Here is a 17,918-nt window from a genome sequence, read left to right on the forward strand (position 1 = left end):
GGTTTATTAAAATAAAATAAATAAATAAAAAACACTGCCACCCAGCTCCATTGTAACTCAAGATATCATATCCAAACCCATAATGTTTATATATTGATTTTTTAAAATTCCAATTTATGGAAGTCAAACCCCCCGCCCCCGCTGATATCAATATTAAAACTGCTTTCATCAAAGCCTTTGTTTCATCTGCGGATGGTGTTTTATTAACTTGGCATTGAAATGTTTCCCGATAACAAAACTAATTTGGCTTCACTCCCCGAAGTTTCCCCCCAAGTAAATCCAAAGCTGAGAACTAGACTGGTATTCTATTCACTCAGCCGTTCTCCCGCTCCCTTTGGCCCTTCCACTCCATCTGGTCTATGGTTCCCAGGATGGAGCGGAGACTTCTGGCTGGACCGCCTGGAAAATGTAACTCGGAATTTCCTACAATCTCAGCTCCACTTTCTCTTGTGCTCCCGCCCGGAGCTGGAGCCTTGTTGTTGTCACGTGGCCGCGGGGTGCCAGGCGGGCCAATGGGCGCGAGTCCGCCTCCGCGCCCCGCCTCGCCACTGGGCAGCGCTGGGACTTCGCGCCCCGCCACTCCCCGCCGCAGGAAAAGTTTCTTTGCGGGCGATCGAGCTCGCGGGTGCCGCTCGGGCTGTCCCTGCCGCGCTGGCCGTCCTTCCCCGCTGGTTGTCCTGCCGCTCCAGGGCATGCGAGGCCTTGGCCCTAGGGAGTGAAAGAAGCAGAGCCCACAGGCGCGGAGAGGAGCAGGCGGCCTCGATCCGCGCGTCCAGGCTCGGCTGGAAGCGGGTTGGCCAGTCCGGGCGGGCACAGGGCCGCGGAGCCTAGGGCCGCGGCACGCAGGACGATGGGCGCGCGGAGGCTCCGAGCGACCGCGGTGGTGCTGGGACTGCTGCTGTGCGCGGGGCTGGGGCGCGCGGCCCGGGAGGAGCACCGAGGCCGCCTGGAGGATGCGGAGCAGCGCCCGTGCCCGGTTCCCTGCCGCTGCTTCGGGGACCTGCTGGACTGCAGCCGCCGCCGGCTGGAGCACCTTCCTCAGTCGCTCCCGGCCTGGGTCGCCCGGCTGTGAGTATCCTTCTCGCGGGGCGAAGGGGATGCACCCCCGGGGGTGCTCGCGTGGAGTGACCGTGGGTGGAGCCCCGCGGGGACTCAGTCTCCCTCCCCGGTACCACGCAGGTGGGGGCTTGGCGCTGGCCACTAGACTGCTCCTGAGCCGGGGGAGGGGACACTGGCGACTTGCAGGGGCCACCCAGACTCCGCAAGTTTATTTCTGAGTGCATGTGAGAAACTGGCCCGGCTCTAGCATCTCCCTGGGTTCGGATCCCGGCCTGCCAGTCAGGGCACGCAAGCCTCCCTGCTGTTGGGCCGCTGCTCTAGCGATGGTACGCATACTTTTGTTCTCCTTCCTGTGCCAGATTTCACATTAGCAGACCGTCAGCCTCCCTCCTGGGCCACTTGGTAACACGTCCACCGTCCGGTGAGAAGTTGGGTGGAAAAATAGATCAGTAGATAAGGAAAGGGAGGAAGTAGGCGTTTCAGAACCGAGGACTTGATCTGGTTTCTGTAGCTCCTAGACTGGAAGGTTTAGGGAGAGCGCCGAGTGCTGTTATGCAAGTGTTTGGATTTTCGCCGAAATACAGATTTTGGATTTGAGTCTGAAAACCTGAAACCACTGCCAGCTCTGTGGAGGAACAAGAAAGAAAATGTAATATCCTTGGAAATGCGGCCCTTTCCAAATGTCAACTCACTGTATTCTCTCCTAACCCCTAATTTTGTTAAAATTGGAGGGATGTTTAAGCCATGAGCAAAAAAGCAAACGTTGTATATTTTTAAGTAGTCCCGTTTAAAAGAAATCGAATTGTACTTCATACTTAAGATTCTTCGATTTGGGCCTAGTGGAATTGCAGTGGAAATTCTCAGTTCTTAAACAACGGCAGACCATCGAAGGTCTTAACAATGGTGGCTGAAGGGTTTGACCAGGTAGTTGAAGAAACTGCTTTTATATCAGTGTGCTAATCTAAACTCTTTTATTTGTCAATTATAATTTGTTGACTATCAAACTGTATGCTCTTTTAAAAACATGGTTTAATAAGAAAATAGAATTGAAGAGAATTGGATTGATAGTTAATCGCTGATCATGGTATGTCTCATTTAGTAGTTTTTATTACACATGAAGGAGGAGATAAGGACTTTAACCTAAAGCAGGAAGACTTTCAATTAGTTGTGGCTAATTCTATTCAATTGCCTCTAGTAGAGGTCACGCTGCATTCATGAAATGTGAATGGCTCTATTGACAACATATGGAACTGAGCATGTGAATGCCTAGAGGCAAACACCTAGGAATAATGCAGGGACCAGAGAGAAAGTCAAGGCAGTGCTTCCCCCATGCACTTAGAGATCCTTCTTCCCTAAATCGACCTGTAGTCAATAGTTTCTCAACGAGTGGCCCACTGCATGATCCCAGAGTGCAGTTTTATTTTTTATGGACTTAGATGTCTTTCAAAGAAATAACTGTGTGAACTTAGATGTCTGTCAAAGAAATAACTGTGTGGACCTTGATTAGAAGTTGAGTTGAACTCAACTTCTAAGCAGGATTCAATACCTACTTAAACATTGTCTTAAAAGTAGCTGACCTAATTAGGATTTTGTTTTGCAGATAATTTGGTGGCACACTAAAAACAAATTACAGTTTATTTGGTTAGCACAGTCTTTAATTACATTTCCGCCAGCAGTAAATTGTCTCAGTACAAGTCCACATTCCTTAAATGTATGTGAAAATAAGTTCCACTTGTATAAATAAGCCGGCAGTCTGTTGTCAGAAGCCCTGCTGTGATCACTCATTGAACAGCCTGTCATTCTTGTACTTTTGTGACTTCTGACCATCCTTGTAGGTGTCACTGAACCATGTGGTCTTAAGTTCTTACTGTCAGTTTCTTTTGTTTGTGCCCAGAGCTCTAGAGGTCTCTCCTTCACCTCTTGAGAGGAACAAAAAGCAGGGTGCCACTGAGTTTTACCCTGGTATTTGGCATCTTGCAGTAGGAGGTGTGTGAAGCTGCTAGTTAAATTTTACATAATTAGAAAAGCTGTTAAGTAGAATGTTTCAAAGATCAGGGAGTAAGTAGAAAAATGCATCTTGCTCCTCACAGCTTCTCTTTCCACGGTAATTAAAATAGCAAAGGTTTGTCTTTGGACTTGTTTATGAAAGCACTATTCAGAGAGAGTGTGACGTTTGCCTTTTGTTTCCTTTGTTGCATCTGCCAGTCAAGGAAGTCTGCTGCTGCGTGAGTGCATGTGTATATCTTTTGCACTCTCTCCAGTTGTGACTTATTGCCATAGACGGGCCTTGTGGGGAAAGCCGTATAGTTTGAGCTGAACAATAATAATATTGTACTCGGTTCTCCTTTCAGAAATAACCTGTTGAAACAGTAACTGCTTGGAACCTTGCTCTAAAACTTTGTGCCTCTAGACTTTTGAACCTGAAGAGGAGGGCTTGTTAAAATATGCTATTTAACCAAAAGGGGAAAATGGCTTGATTGCCAACCTGAGTTCAAGTATTATTAAATTCTCACTGGAATTTCCGATTATTTATCTTATCATGTAGACATATTTAAGTTCTCAAGAGGGCTGACGCAAAAGTCGGAAAGGTGGTTTGTGCTGGTGTGACTTCTTTGGTGTTGCCTGTTATAAATCTGGCACAGACTGGAATTGGGGGTGGGGAAGGGCTTACAGTCCTTATGGTTTTCACAGCTGTTTTTCTATATTTTCCAGACTAAAACTTGAGCATAGCAGGCTGATTTATGAGTCGCTTTGGATCAGTGTCTTAAAACAGCTACAGCCTGGCTTTTTGTTTTTCGGCTTTCCAGATTTCTGCTGAATTAGCAGCCCTGCAGGCCCCAGTGGGGTTGATAAGAAGCAATGCTGTATTTGTATTTTCAAATTTAAGTTAGAAGTCAGATTTTCCAAATGTTTAAAAGGAAGAAAATGATATCTGGAACCAAACGTTGTCAAATTAATGATTTTCACATATGGTCATTGGCTTGATAAAATGCAGAACGACTCAACTCTACCACACACAAGGACCTGGAGTTTTCAAGTCTTTGCCCAGTTGCTTTCTGGGTAAATAGTTCACAATCTTCTACCTCACCATCTTTCCCATTTACTAACCTCACTACAGCAAGTCTTTATAAAAGGTTCCATGGAGAAAATGTTCATTCATGGAGTTCTGCAAAATGAAGAATCTGCCCTTCTTATTGAATAGTTTATGTCCTGGGTTTAAGAAAAACACTGGCGTTGTATGTCTGGAATCATTCTTTAGTGGCCTAGTCATTAAAACAATATATGGAAAATTTAGGAAAATGTGTCATCCTCTAACTTTAGGGTAATGATTTCTGAAATGTATATTACATTAAGATCTAAATTTAGGTACATTAAAAGTTTCATGGCTTTAAGTATTTAGCAGTAAAAGTCACTTAAGGGGTGATTTTTTTTCTTCTCCCACATATAATGTGGTTTTAATAGTACACGGTGCTTAAGGATGGAAGCATGTTGCAATAACTGAAATATTTAAGGCTGCCAGCTCTTGCTGCTAAATCAGAAACTAGTGCTCCCCCAATGTGAACTGGGCTCTGAAGGCAGTTTCTCAGTTTAAAGGTCTTCTGTTGGGGAATCTCATCCTATTATTGGTGGAAAAAAGTTAAGCTCTCAAATCTCTTCTCCCAGGTTCTCCCTGTGAAATAGCCCTTACAATAATAGCAAAGAGTGGTTTTTAGCCTTTTTTTTTTTTTTCAATGTAAAGGAAAATGTACTGTATTAAATGTAAATACCAGATTGGTTCCCCTGTGTTTTCAAATACAGGAAACAATGGGGAGGCAGGTTCAGCTTTCTTGAGTTAAGTAGGTCCAAATGACTTGCTATGAGACTTGGGCTAAAGTCCCAGGTGAAGGACTTTCTTTGGTTGTATTTTAAACCATGTGGGCAATCTGTGACTGTCTGGGGTGCTAAAGGCACACAGGTTTTGTTTGAATGCTAACGTGAGTTGTTGGGCTCACGGCTTCCTTGATGAACTCCAGATGGACCTGGGCTGGCCTCGGAGGGAAAGTGTCTGGCTGTAGCCAACGTGGTGAGCATGCACAGCAGTGGCTGTAATTGCAGGATTTTTATAGTTTAAAGACTGCGCCAGATTTTTTTTTTTCATGTTATAACTCTACCAGAACAAATCTACTCATGTCTGTTACTGTCTGGTAGGTCTTTAAGCAAACATATTTCAAATCAAATCTTTGCAGGTTCCTTTTTTTTTTAAGGTGAAACATACGAATCCAAGTTTACTCTCAAAACAAAAACTGGAAAACTGAAAGCATCTTTGATTTCTAATCGTTGACTAAGGGCTAAGTAACACCGCTTCCCTGGAGGTGTGATTTCTATTTTTTAATTGTTTGTGGGAGGGCATTCTGATGCAGGAAACAGGCTCCATGCTTTTGATAAACTATCTTTGGTTTTTCAAAACTTGAGTTATTTAAAAGTCTTCATTTTAAACACTGAAGAATTAATTTAGTAACTGTCAGTTTACCTCTCCCTGAGGGGAGTTTTGAAGTCATACTGTGGCTGAGCCTAGTTTCCAGTGGGTTATTCAGCCATTTCATCTTCATTACACAGTTTGGAAGCATATAGGCAGGGTATTAAAGCATGCAGAGAATATAACCAAATACACTTGTCAGATTTTGTTCCCTGTTTCAAATCTCAGTGCTCAGTTGATTTCCTAACCCAAAGTACTGTATATAAAACGAGTCTGTTGCTTTTAGTGGTACTGATGGCCTGTGGAAATTGTTACTAAGTTAGACTGAGCCTTTGAGTAAAAACCACATTTGTTTTAGTGACTGAAATATATTTACAGGTGCTTGTACAATCTGCCTAACATTAAATGGTTGAGGTGGTTTAAGTCGTGTAAGTTCCTAGATACTGTGATTCAGGGAATTTGTGAATGCAGAGGATTCAGGTTGTGGAGAATCTTTTGAGCATGTACATATGTAAAGACAGACAGACAGACATGCACGTGTGCATGCATACACGCACCATAGTTGAAATAATCTAGTGCCTTAATCCAGAGAAACAAATATGCATGGAAAGCAACCTGTATTCTGTTTGACTGCAGAAAGGACATTGGTATTTCATTCTGTGATAATAAAAACATTTCTGCAGAAGCTTCGTTTCAGCAATCTGCCCCATTAACCACTTTTGGGCATCATGGGCTATGATGTCATCATATCAAGTTGGGAGTGGGGAGATGGGAGGGTGAAGCAAACTTCAGTTCACAAAAGATCTGTTCACCGTGTGCCAAAAATATCTCTTAAAAATGCTGTGGGCTTCAAGGGTTTGAATCTGCCAGCCTCTTAAATTAAGTTTGTCTTCAGAGTTTGTAGTTTTGAGTTTGGGATTTGGGTTGTCCATTTGTAGACAGAGTGGGCCAGTTATTTCTCTGCTTGTCACTGCTGTTGCTAGAGCTAATTCATAGCACACTCAGCCTGTGGATCATTAAGCACTATTAGTGATTATTGGAGATGTCTTATAATTTTATTTTTTTGTTTTCTTACAGGGACCTAAGTCACAACAGATTATCTTTCATCCAGACAAGTTCCCTGAGCCACCTTCAAAACCTTCGAGAAGTGTGAGTCCTAGGTCTTTCTGTTTGACGTTTGCATGAAATATATTACCTCTCATACCATTTCAATGGAGGAATCTTTGGATTATGAGAAGTTATTGAAACCTTGAGCTTGGGAGTTGTATTTTAATAATGTATACTGTATTCACGTCTATGGATTGCAGATAACCTAATGAGCTTGTACTTTTCTTTTCCTTTTGGCATTCGTAGGAAACTGAACAATAATGAATTAGAGACGATTCCAAATATGGGACCAGTTGCAGCAAACATTACACTGTTCTCCTTGTAAGTGAATATCGACAACAATCACATGCATGTTTATAGTAGCCATGGGTAGGAGAAGTTCTGTATAGACTAGTGTAAGGATCGTATAAGTAGGATTTGAACCCTTCCTCCAGGTGTTCAATAAAGATGGCCTCTTTAACTTACTTTCCATTCCTAAATGTCAAGTATTTATTTATTTGTTTACTTCAGTGCTTGAGATGGAACCCAGGGCTTCGTGCCCGCTAGGCAAGAGCTCTTCCACTGAATTGTATCCCTTTGAGCATCCTTAAAACACTTTACACTCTGCTATCATTATGAAACCTGTCTCTGAGATTCAAAGAAGCTTCTTTCAGCTCCTGTATTTGACTGTAGTCTGTGGCCCAGTAGTTCTGGTATTGCTCAGTGGTTGGCATTGGACCTACGGATTATGCCTTTGTAGGGCCAGTGGAGAGTTATCAGACTTACATTCTGATGTTAATGGGAATTGGTAATATGCCATTGGGATATTGACTTTTAAGCATGGTGCTTGGCATGGCCATCAGGGTTTAGAAACCCCAACTGAAAATTTCAATGTAGTTAAAATTAAATCTTTAATTAAAGTCAGAAATACCATTGAATGTTATTTTGCAAATTCTTCAAATTCAATAAAAATTGTGTTAAATTTCCTGTGTTTTTAGTGCAGATAACATGCTTATATTCATGTATTGAGATATTTGGGGGATAACCTTGACTTTCCAGAATTTAAAGGTAGCATTGAATACAGTCCAGATTTAATTCTAAAAGTAAGCAGTTTCCCATCTTGATCTTGAATAATTAAAAAATATACTTATCACTGAAGTTAAAAACATGTTCCTTATACAACTTAATAAAAACCACCATTGTGCCTTTCTTCTGGTAAAGGTGTTGGGAGGGTTGAAATTATACAGTAAATTTCAGGAAAGCTGTTCAATTAATTAAAGTGATCACTCTCCAATTGCTTACATCTGGTGATTTATAGTGGTTTGTTTTTACTGAAGTCCCAGGTCAGCCAAGTCACCCTGCAGCCGCTCTGTCTGCTTTCTTCTGTTTGAATAAGACCTAAGTGACATTTGATACTGATGTGGTTTTTCCACAGATCAGAACCAGAAAGGAATGAAAGAAAAAGCAGTTGGTATTTAACAAATAAACACTGAATTAAAGAAATGTTTTCATACCAGTATTAATACTCATTTTCTTTGTCTTTTTTTATTGGAATCTGAATGGAATACTGGTTTTGGTATCTTGCATCGGGAGCCGTTCTTGTTTGACCAAAGGACCTTTTAAAAATCCCACTTTACCCTACTGGCTTTGTCCTGTGTTTTGGCACATTCTGTCAGCATGCTCAGGAGAGCCTGGCATAGTGGTAGCTGAGAGTCTGCAGTGTTTTGTGTTCGGAGTAGGGTGGGGCAGCAGTCTGTAGTTTGGTATGGTGTAGAGTTGAAAGCTTAAGAACTCATAAGGAAGTTCTGAAATTGTCTTGGAAATAAATAGCAATGATCACACCTTTTAAAGCAGTCACTTGTAATTAGAAATCTAGAATGCCACATGAAAAGTTACAAACCTTCAACATTTGGACTCTTCTCCATGCTACTTAGCCTGACTGAGTGTCCCATGTCAAATTAGCCTCAGTAATCTCAGTTCCTTTCCCTTTCAGCGGTTTGTATACCTGACCCATCATAGCTTTGTTCGACACATATAATGATGGGCCCGTTTATGACTTAGCTTACGAGGAGTCTGTGAGGACTGATTTATGTGATGAGCGTACTCATGCAACATGGGAGTGAAGAGTTCTTTTTATGACTCTGAAATGTCTTTAAAAATTTGCCTCTCTTGGTTGTTTCCTTCTACAAAGTCTTTATTTTCCCCTGCTGACTCTTTGGGATATTGTAACGTGCAGTTATTGTTTCTAAAGTACTAATATTTTCTATATTATCTTGTGTAGATGGAACATTTTCTTCTTCAGGGGAGAAACCCCTGAAAACATCTGAGCTAGATATTAATACTTAAATACATTTCTCAAACTTCAAAAAATGTATTAAACCACATGACATGACTCAGATTAGATACTTGCCTTCACGCTATATTTAAGTCACATGTTTTTCAAAGTAGTTTCCAGAATTTCTTGACCTCTGTGTTATCAGTGTTTTTTTCTTTCATTTTTTTTTTTTAGAATTTCTGAAAGCAAACGATTTATGGGTTATTTACACAAGTTAAATAATTTGAAATTTTGTGTTATAGAAAGGAAAAATTAGGGGCTGTAGAGATGGCTCCTAAAAGCACTTGCTGCTCTTTCAGAGGGCCTGAATTGAGTTCGCAACACCCGTGCCAGACAGCTCACAACACCTGTGACTTAAGTTCCAAGGCATCTGTTACATGTGGCATTCATTCACACAGAACACACAACTACACATAAATAAAAATAACCAATCAGTCAATCAATCATTGGCCAGATATGGTAGCATACACCTTTAATCTCAGCATTCAGGAGGCAGAAGCAGGTGGAGCTCTGTGAATTTGAGTCCAGCCTGGTCTACATAACAGACTAGCCAGGGCCACATAGTAAGACCTTGTCTCAAAAAAAAAAAAAAAAAAAAAAAAAAAAAAAGAGAGAGAGAGAAAAGGAAAGGAAGGAAAAGGAAAAGGGATCTCACAATCTTTGTATAAATTGTATGTATGATACACCATCTACATATGGTATAGGTCTTGAGGATATAAGATTATATTCCAGCTTCCTGCTGTTGTTGGTCTGGGCCACAGGCACGTCTCAGTTGGAGTGACTGGCTTTAGAGATGACCACCTGATTAGATTGTTCAGTACTTTTAGCTGTAGAAGCCAGAAACTAATGTTGGGTCAAATGATATCCCATGTCCCAAAGACAAATTCAGATAGACTGTGCCAAAGCCCTGGGAAAATGCTAAGGACCTGGGATGCTGGGTGGAGGGTCATTGAACATTGCCCTAGTTTGTTTCTCCATTGCTGTGACAAAACACTCTGACCACTACCAACTTGAGGAGGAAAGGGTTTATTCAGCTTACATCTCCCAGGTCACAGTTCATCAGGGAGCCCAAGGTAGGAACTCAGGGCAGGAACCTGGCGTCAGGAGCTGGAGCACAAGCCATGGAGGAACACTGCTTACTGACTTGCTCCCCTGGCCCCTGCTCAGCCTGCTTTCTTTTGCAACACAGGCCCACTTGCCCAGGGGTGGCACCACCTACAGTGGGCTGGGCCCTCTCATATCACTCAACAATCAAGAAGGTGCCCCATGGACATGGCCACAGGCCAGTCCAATGAAGGCAATTCCCCAGTTGAGGCACCTTCAACCAAGGTGTGTCAAGCTGACACTAAAGCTGACCAGTACAAGCATCCCATTAGCAAAGCTTCTCTCTAACATGCTAAGGGGTCTTTTAGAATGCAAAAGACCTGAGTAGATGTTTTCCCTAAAGTCCCAAACAGAATTAGCTCAGAACTCACTGGTATTGGTTTGCTAGGGACAGGGCTTGGGTTGTGTGTATATCTTGGGTTGTGTCTTTATTATTTTTTTTCCCTCTCATCATTTCATAGCTATAATAGGATAGGTTTTCTTTTTTCTTTCTTGTTTTAAGAAATGGAATAATCCTTGCAGTGAGGAAAACTGTTGACCTAGCTAGCGTAAGCAAGCTGCTTCTCTCCATGTGCCGGTTTCTGTTCTGTGCTGTGGCATGACTTTAGATATCAAGCGCTTTTGAAACCTATAACATGAGTAAAAGATAGCAACATGAGTTAGGGACAATCGACTTACGGTTACATGGTTGCTGAAAGAGCCGGTGGGGTCTGACTCTTGATGCCGAGTGTGCTGGAGGTAAAAAATGTTAGGCCGTTGGCTGGTGGAGTTGCCTCTGGGGTTCTTGTTAAAAATGAAATTCCCTGACCTCATTCCTTGAGCATCTCTGTTGTTCTGTTGGTGGGTTTGAGTGGGTTTAGGAGAATCCATTGTAACCCAGCTGTCCTCTGCGTTTTGATCAGCTCTAATTAGTAGGCTCAGTTCACAATCAAATAGGATTTTTTTTTCCTTTATCTCTTAAAAGTAGAGTGCCTGTCCCAAGCCCATCATGTTCTTTATCTAGAAATGACATTGTCATCCTTTCCATGTTCTTGTGTGGAGGTGTACATGTGTGCAATGTGGAAGCCAGAGGTCAGTGTTGAGTGTCTTTTTCAGTCGCTCTCTACCTTCCCCTTTGAGATGGAATTGCTCAGTGAACCTGGAGCTCACCAATTTGACTGGATTGACTGACCAGGAAGCCTTGAGGCTCCTCCTAAGCCCTGGACTCATAAGCATGTGCTGCTATGCCTGGCTTTTAATGTGGGCCCTGGGAATCCAAACTCAGGTCCCTATGCTTGTACACCAAGCATTTTACTGAGCTATCACCTCAACTGCCCTCCCCCAGTGAAATTCTTATGAGCTCTGAATATCTTTTCTGGTAGCACTTTGAAATGTGGAATCCAATAGAAAGTGGAAAGATCCAGTGAAGAGGGTTTTGGTTTTGTTTTCTTTTGTTTGAAGATTTATAACAGTGTGATGATCTAATCCAGTATTTGAAAATGTTGGTTTGGCTTTTTAGTGTAGAGCAACTTAGTGGTAGTATATGGGTAATGAGGGGGAGAGACAGCTAGACCCTGTAGCAGAATGGAAGTGTGGTGGTACCCTCTTCTACAGTGGGGTCAGGTCAGTAGAACGATGATTAAAAAACCAAGCTCAAGGCTGGGGACACAGCTCAGCAGTAGAGTGCTTGCCTATGCCTACCATGTGCAAGGCCCCACATCCTCCGCACAACAAAAGAAAAAAAAAAAAGTAAAGCTCAAATCAGGTAACCTGGGATTAGTTCCTGGCTCCATCCTCAGTGAGGTTTGCCCCCATGAATCAGTGTGTGCTCTGTGTGTGTTCCCCCATGCTTAAAGCAAGACTAATAGCAGTGCCTGTCTCCTGGAATCATTAGGATTTGGGGAGAGAATGCATTTAAAGCCATCTGGGACACATCGAGTGCTCAGGGAATGGGAGCCATGGTGGTGATGGTGGTGGAGAGGGTAGTGAGTGATCCATTCACTCAGCATGCATTGAATACACCTTATGTGCCAGGCTATGCTTCAAGTGAAAGAGTGAAAGAGCAGAGAGACTCCCTCTTACCATGAAACTTCCATTCTAATGAGAAGAAAGAGAAAAGCAGATCAGTAAGTCAACTTTAAAGGAAAAGTGACTTTGGATCACAATAAACTTGTGGTTAAAGCACCTGGCAGCTGTCCTTTGAGGTGGTCAGGAAAGGCAAATATGGACCAAGTTCTACTGTGTATTGGGTTATAGTTCTCAGGTGAGAACAGAACATCAGGGATCTTCACCTCTTGTGGAAGGAAGAAGGCAGAATGAAAGAATATCATGGGGGGAGGGGTGAATCCTGGAGAGAAAAATAAAGAGGAAGTCTGAGAAGTGGGTGTGGCCAAAGAAGGTTGAACACTTTAAAAAGGGAGAGTCAGTGAGATGGTTCAGTGGGTAAAGGTACTTGCTGTCAAGCCTGACCACTTGAGGTGAATTCCCAGGACTCATGTGGTAAAAAGAGAGAACTCCCACAAGGTGTCCTGTGACCTCCACTTGTGTGCTGTGGTACATGTACATCTATATGCATATGCACACTTGCATACACACACTTGCATACATGCACACACACACACACACACGCACACACACATACAAAATACAAATAACTAAAAAGTAAAAAGCCATACAAAACCAAACAAAACATTACAGTGGGATGCAGAGAGAGTTTCACTAGTAAAGTGAGATCTGAGTAAGGGCCTGAGGTTGGGGCTCATTTCCTGTAAGCCTGCCCTGCCCTATTCAGGTACATCTTACCTTGTATATCCAACTGTTACCCAGCCATCATATAATCCTGTTTATTCTTTTCTCCATGTGTTTCTGGCTATACTAATGCAGGAACATAGTGTATAGTTAGTGCTTAATTAATATATGAATTAGGGAATATTTATGGAAAGCCATACACACTTAGCATATTTTAGACAGATCCTGTATATACATAGTCTGAACCTGTGGCTAAAAATTTACAGTGGAAAGTGTTCAACTGTGCATGCTTGGTATAGTAATAATAATAATAGATTATACCAATAGCAATAATACTAATTAAAAGACAAAAATAATGAGAGAAGTAATTTAAGTAGTTCAGAATTCAGCACATGACTCTCCAGTGAGAGCCTGCCCAGAGTACATAAGAAGTGGGAATTTTCAACCCCCTTTAAAGCTCTTTTGCCTTTGTAAGTCCAGGTGACTTTGGTATTCAGAAATGTAGGTTTGTCATGTGCCTGTGCCTTTCACTTGATCAATTTTTAAACCAAAAATTAAAAGTGAAAGGCAATAGTAAAGACAACACATATATAGCCCCACAAAATTGAGCTGCTCCACTCTGAAAGGAACCAGCCATGTTGGATTCATGTGGCAAGGGAGAAGGAGCATCTATCCCAAGTCCTTGGCTCTGTTTAAGGACTGTTGATGACAGATGACTTTCCTCATTGCTGATGTCCTACTTAACATGGGTGTCGTGGTTCCATCGTGTCTTATTCCTCTGATATCTGGGCTGAATTGGAATTACAGGAAGCTAGGAGACTCACGCCCTCCTCTCGTGGGTCTTGAGCTATCTAGACACTGCAGAAAACATTTGATGGCAAGGAGTATTGCAACCACAGCTTTTGTAGAGTTTCGAGAAAGGTGGTAATTGTGTGGTCAAAACGAGACTTCCATGTCTTGTAACAATACCTGCAAAGGAAGGGAGAAAAGATGGCCTTTGGCTCACAGTTGTGGAAGTTTCAATCCATCATGGTAGGAAGAGCCTGGTGAAACATAGCAGGGGATGTTTTGGTGGCCAGGAAGCAGAGACAGGGCCTGTGAGCCTTCTCCTTTTCCTCTTTTGTGGACCCCCAGCCTATGGGGCAGTACTACCCTTATTCATGGCTGTCTTCCCCCCTTAGGTAACCCTCTCTGCAAACATCTTCCTAGACACAACCAGACCTGTGCGCTGTTCACCTCCTAGGTGTTTCTCAGTCCAGTCCAGTTAACTGACGAGGTTCACAAACTCTCACAGTTGTAGTGTGTGTGGTCTCCAGTGGCATTTGTCACGTCTCATTCCAGGGTATGACTCGGGGCTTTTAGGGCTCATAGTTTCTTCCTCAGCCCAGGGCAGTCCCAGGCACATAGAAAGCACTCATGAAGAATCTGAGGCTAAGAGAAACAGGGCTCTCGAGCAGTAGGAGAGCCCTGAGCAGGAATGGCCACATAGGTTTGTGTCTGGCTCACAGTAATAGCCTGTCTGACCTTAGGCAGACTTAATTAAATCTTCTTTGTTTATCTGTACAAACAGTCAGAGATGTCTGCCCATCCATCTCCTCTGGTTCCGGCAGAGGATCAAATGGCATTCCATACTTGAAAGAGCTCTGAGGAGCACTAGCAGCCACAGCTGCTGCAGTTGCAAGGAGGTGGGCTTGGCCAAGGAGCACAGGCCTAGGGCAGTGGGCCAGAGTGGATTCTTGAACAGGAGGGTCACAGGAGGAAGGTGGGATTTAGAAACTATCTTGGCAGCAATAGATATGGGAGAGAGAAGGCACTTTGTATTTAGAGTGCATTAGCCATAAAATTTTTGCTTTCTTCAAATGGTCAAACAAGCCAATAAAGAAGTAAGCACATTATGATAGAAATGACTCAATATTTATAGCCTAAATATGTGCTTATGTGATGAATTTGAGCCCAGTAACAACACCTGTCATGCAGTTATAAGTACTAGGGAACAAAGAAAAACAGGGTCTGGCTGGTGCTTTGCAGAGGCTCTAAGGACAGATGGTGAACACCATCCAAGTGAGGTGATGCCCAGGGTGGTGGTGTAGGTATCCCAGGCTGGGAGGTGCAGAGGCCGCTGCCTGACGAAGCATGAGTGCCAGGGAAGTCTGGGAAATAAATGAAGCCAGCTTCCAAAAGTTCCGCCATGCCTGACTGGTTTATATTGTGAGAGGAGTTGTTGAGGGTTTTTATTTTTTTATTTTTTTATTTTTTTTTTAAGGGGAATGAATGGACACAGCATAGAATCTGCTTTCTCCCTTTTTTCCTTTTAGATAGTCACCAAATTTCTTTTTCTTAAATTTATTTTTATTGATATTTTTTTGTGTATTTTATGCAGAATATCTCAAAGAATCTTAACCATGTTTTCTACCCCCAGCTCCACCAGCATGCTCCCACAGGGCTCCCCCCTCCCCGATGGGAACCTGTATACTCTGTCATCCATATTAAGGCCCAATGTATCAATTCACTGTCCCCAGATGTTCTCCTGTGCAAGTCCATCCACTGAGGTCTAGTCAGCCTATCTAGAGTCTCTTAAAACCAAACTTCATTTTCAAAACCAAATGCCATAATGTAGCCTTTAGAATGCACAGTTTTAAAGCACTTGTCATCCATAGATGCCTAAGGTAGTTCTGTATTCAGAACCCTGTGGTATATTATCTGGTATATTAGGAACACACAAGGACTCTGGCCATCAATGGTAGTCATCCTGACCCTGGCTTCTGAGTGATGTGTTGGGTGGAGCGGAACAGGCCATGAGAAATGAGATTGCAGTCCCTAACTTATGGTGACCCACTCAGGATAAGCAGTATTTCAGCTTGATGATGGTGCAGACCCCTACAATAATTCAGCTTCCACTCTCAGTACAGTTTAGTAAGTAACATGTGATAGCTCCTAATAGTGAAATACGCTTTGTGCTTGATGATTTTGCTTATCTGTAGGCTGTTTGGAACATTTTTCAGGTAGGTTAGCTTACTCTGTGGTACTCAGTGGGTAAGATGTGTTATTAAATGTATTTTTAACTTATATTTCAACATATGATGTATTTGCTAGGATGCCGTTCTAAGTCAAGGGGAATCTATTTTCTGTTACATATAGTGAACACAACTCATATTAGGTGGGAATCAACCCTATAGGAATGTATTTCTCTTTGCATTCCAAAAGTCAGACTACCACATCAGTTTAGGGACACTTAAGAAACTGTTTCTTGGTTGAATGACACTGGGTTTATTTAAATAATTCATCAAATTTAATTTATAGCTTTAAAGACAGTATTGGCTATTTTAATAGGTTTGTAGTTCAGAGATAAAGTTGCACATGGGAAGGCAACCAGTATAAAATCTTCAAGTAATGATATACCTGAAAAATTTTATAACTAGGTGGTAAAGCCCAAATAGTTGTATTAACCCAAACCATTAACAGTCAATATTTTAAAAGAGGGCACCAGTTTGACATATTAGCAAAGTTGAGGATCAACTTTCACCAAAATTAAACATAAGCTCCTTAGGGGAATGAAAGAGCTTTGTTTTGGTTGAGTGGGCACAACCCATACCTGGTGCTTACCACATCGGGTTTTTGAGGAACCAATGGAATTTGAGCACCTTAACTGCAAAATTCATTCCAAAGTACAAGCAGCCTTGTTGATGGATGAATGGGCTCATGTCTTCCTGCATGCAAAGAATCTCATGGGAGAGACCTGCAGCCTTCACCCATGTGTGTAAACCAGATGCTATTGTGTTTGTGGAGCGCAGGTCTTACAAAACAAACAGAAACATCTTAGTGCCTTGAGTTGTATCCTTTTATTGGATTTTTAAAGTGTTTATCTATGACTTCCACATAAAAGAATTTATTATACACAGAGCTATATTTGTGACACGTTGTGAGTTTACCTTCATGTTTAATCATTAAACTCGCCTGAATTTAAACTTACTAGATTTTGTATTCTCCACTTAGAATGACTGAGTTTAAAATATAAACTTGTCATGGTGTCATCGCTCTTGAGAGCTCTTAGAGGTTGTCCATTACTCATAGGTCAAGAGCAAAACCTCTGTGTAAATGTCTGGTGCTCAGCATCCTTTCTTCCTGATGAATCTTCTCTGGGGTCCTTCCTTAGGTCCAGGGATGGGCCATATTGTTCCTGCTCAAGCTTTCTTTGCATAGGCTTCCCCTCCGCCATGGAATGTTCACTCTGCCCTCCATTCTTTCTGAACCCTATTTTAGGTTTGTCATATAATTTTATCTTCTCTTCGTAAAAAACACATTTTTTCCAGGTGTATATTTGGGATTCTTTATTGTCTTTTTCTCTCATCAAAACGAAACTTCACAAAATCTGAGATCAGTTCTATTTTCATTCTAGTATGATCTTGGCAGTGCATCACAGTGTCTATACATAGGAGGTACTAGGTCCATGTTTGTGAGGGGATGAATGAATGAATGAATGACTTGCTCCACATGTAGTTAATTTTTCTGTTTCTCTATATTCAACAATTTGTTTTCACTTATAATTTGTTTCCCCAAAGTAACCAGTTTTTGACTTGACAAGGTGACCACTGGGTAACATTTTTCCCCCAGTGATCTTGCTTGAAGCCCATAAAATTGGCTTCCACTCCCTTGGTTTGGCCTCCATTATTGTTTTCACAGAAATGTCTGTGCTGTCAGTGGACACCCTGACTCTGCCTCCTTTCTTATTCCCTCCCTGCTTCATAGGGGCTGTTTCCAGTGCTGCTTTGAAGGGTTGGGGATAGCTTAGACCAGGACGCATCTGTATGCCAAGTGAGGCTTGTTTTGCCAAGACAGACAAAACAAAGTTACAGCCAGTTATCTTTTCATGACTGGGGTGGCAAGATTCAACATGTGTCTCTATTCTGGTTGAGTTACTTTTACTTCTTACCTTCCTTATTTAAGTTTGTCTGATGGCTTCCGTAGGCCAGAGATTCAGGACGCTAGTTTGATGGAGACCAAAACAATGAGTCAGTGTTCTAACCAATAGCATCTCATCTGTCTTTGGATGGAAGTTACTTAAGCACTAAATTCAAAACATGAAAGGGAAGGCAGTTATAACTGTAAACACCTCCTTTCTAGCACTTAATACCACCTGCTAGCTGTCTCTCT

The 17,918-nt window shown here is 42.2% G+C and overlaps 1 protein-coding gene across 1 annotated transcript in view; it reads left to right on the forward strand.

Annotated features, from left to right (window-relative positions):
• Positions 1-584: 584 nt before the first annotated feature.
• Positions 585-17,918, forward strand: part of Lrig3 (leucine rich repeats and immunoglobulin like domains 3) — a 49,361-nt gene continuing 32,027 nt past the window's right edge. Inside the window, exons 1-3 of the mRNA XM_008846153.2 lie at positions 585-1,068; positions 6,593-6,664; positions 6,869-6,943. Of these exons, the coding sequence (XP_008844375.1) occupies positions 851-1,068; positions 6,593-6,664; positions 6,869-6,943 (365 nt within the window). The 5' untranslated portion in view covers positions 585-850. The remainder of the gene's footprint in view (positions 1,069-6,592; positions 6,665-6,868; positions 6,944-17,918) is intronic.

Source organism: Nannospalax galili, unplaced genomic scaffold, assembly GCF_000622305.1.
Source record: "Nannospalax galili isolate Female #2095 unplaced genomic scaffold, S.galili_v1.0 scaffold202, whole genome shotgun sequence".
Taxonomy (NCBI): domain Eukaryota; kingdom Metazoa; phylum Chordata; class Mammalia; order Rodentia; family Spalacidae; genus Nannospalax; species Nannospalax galili.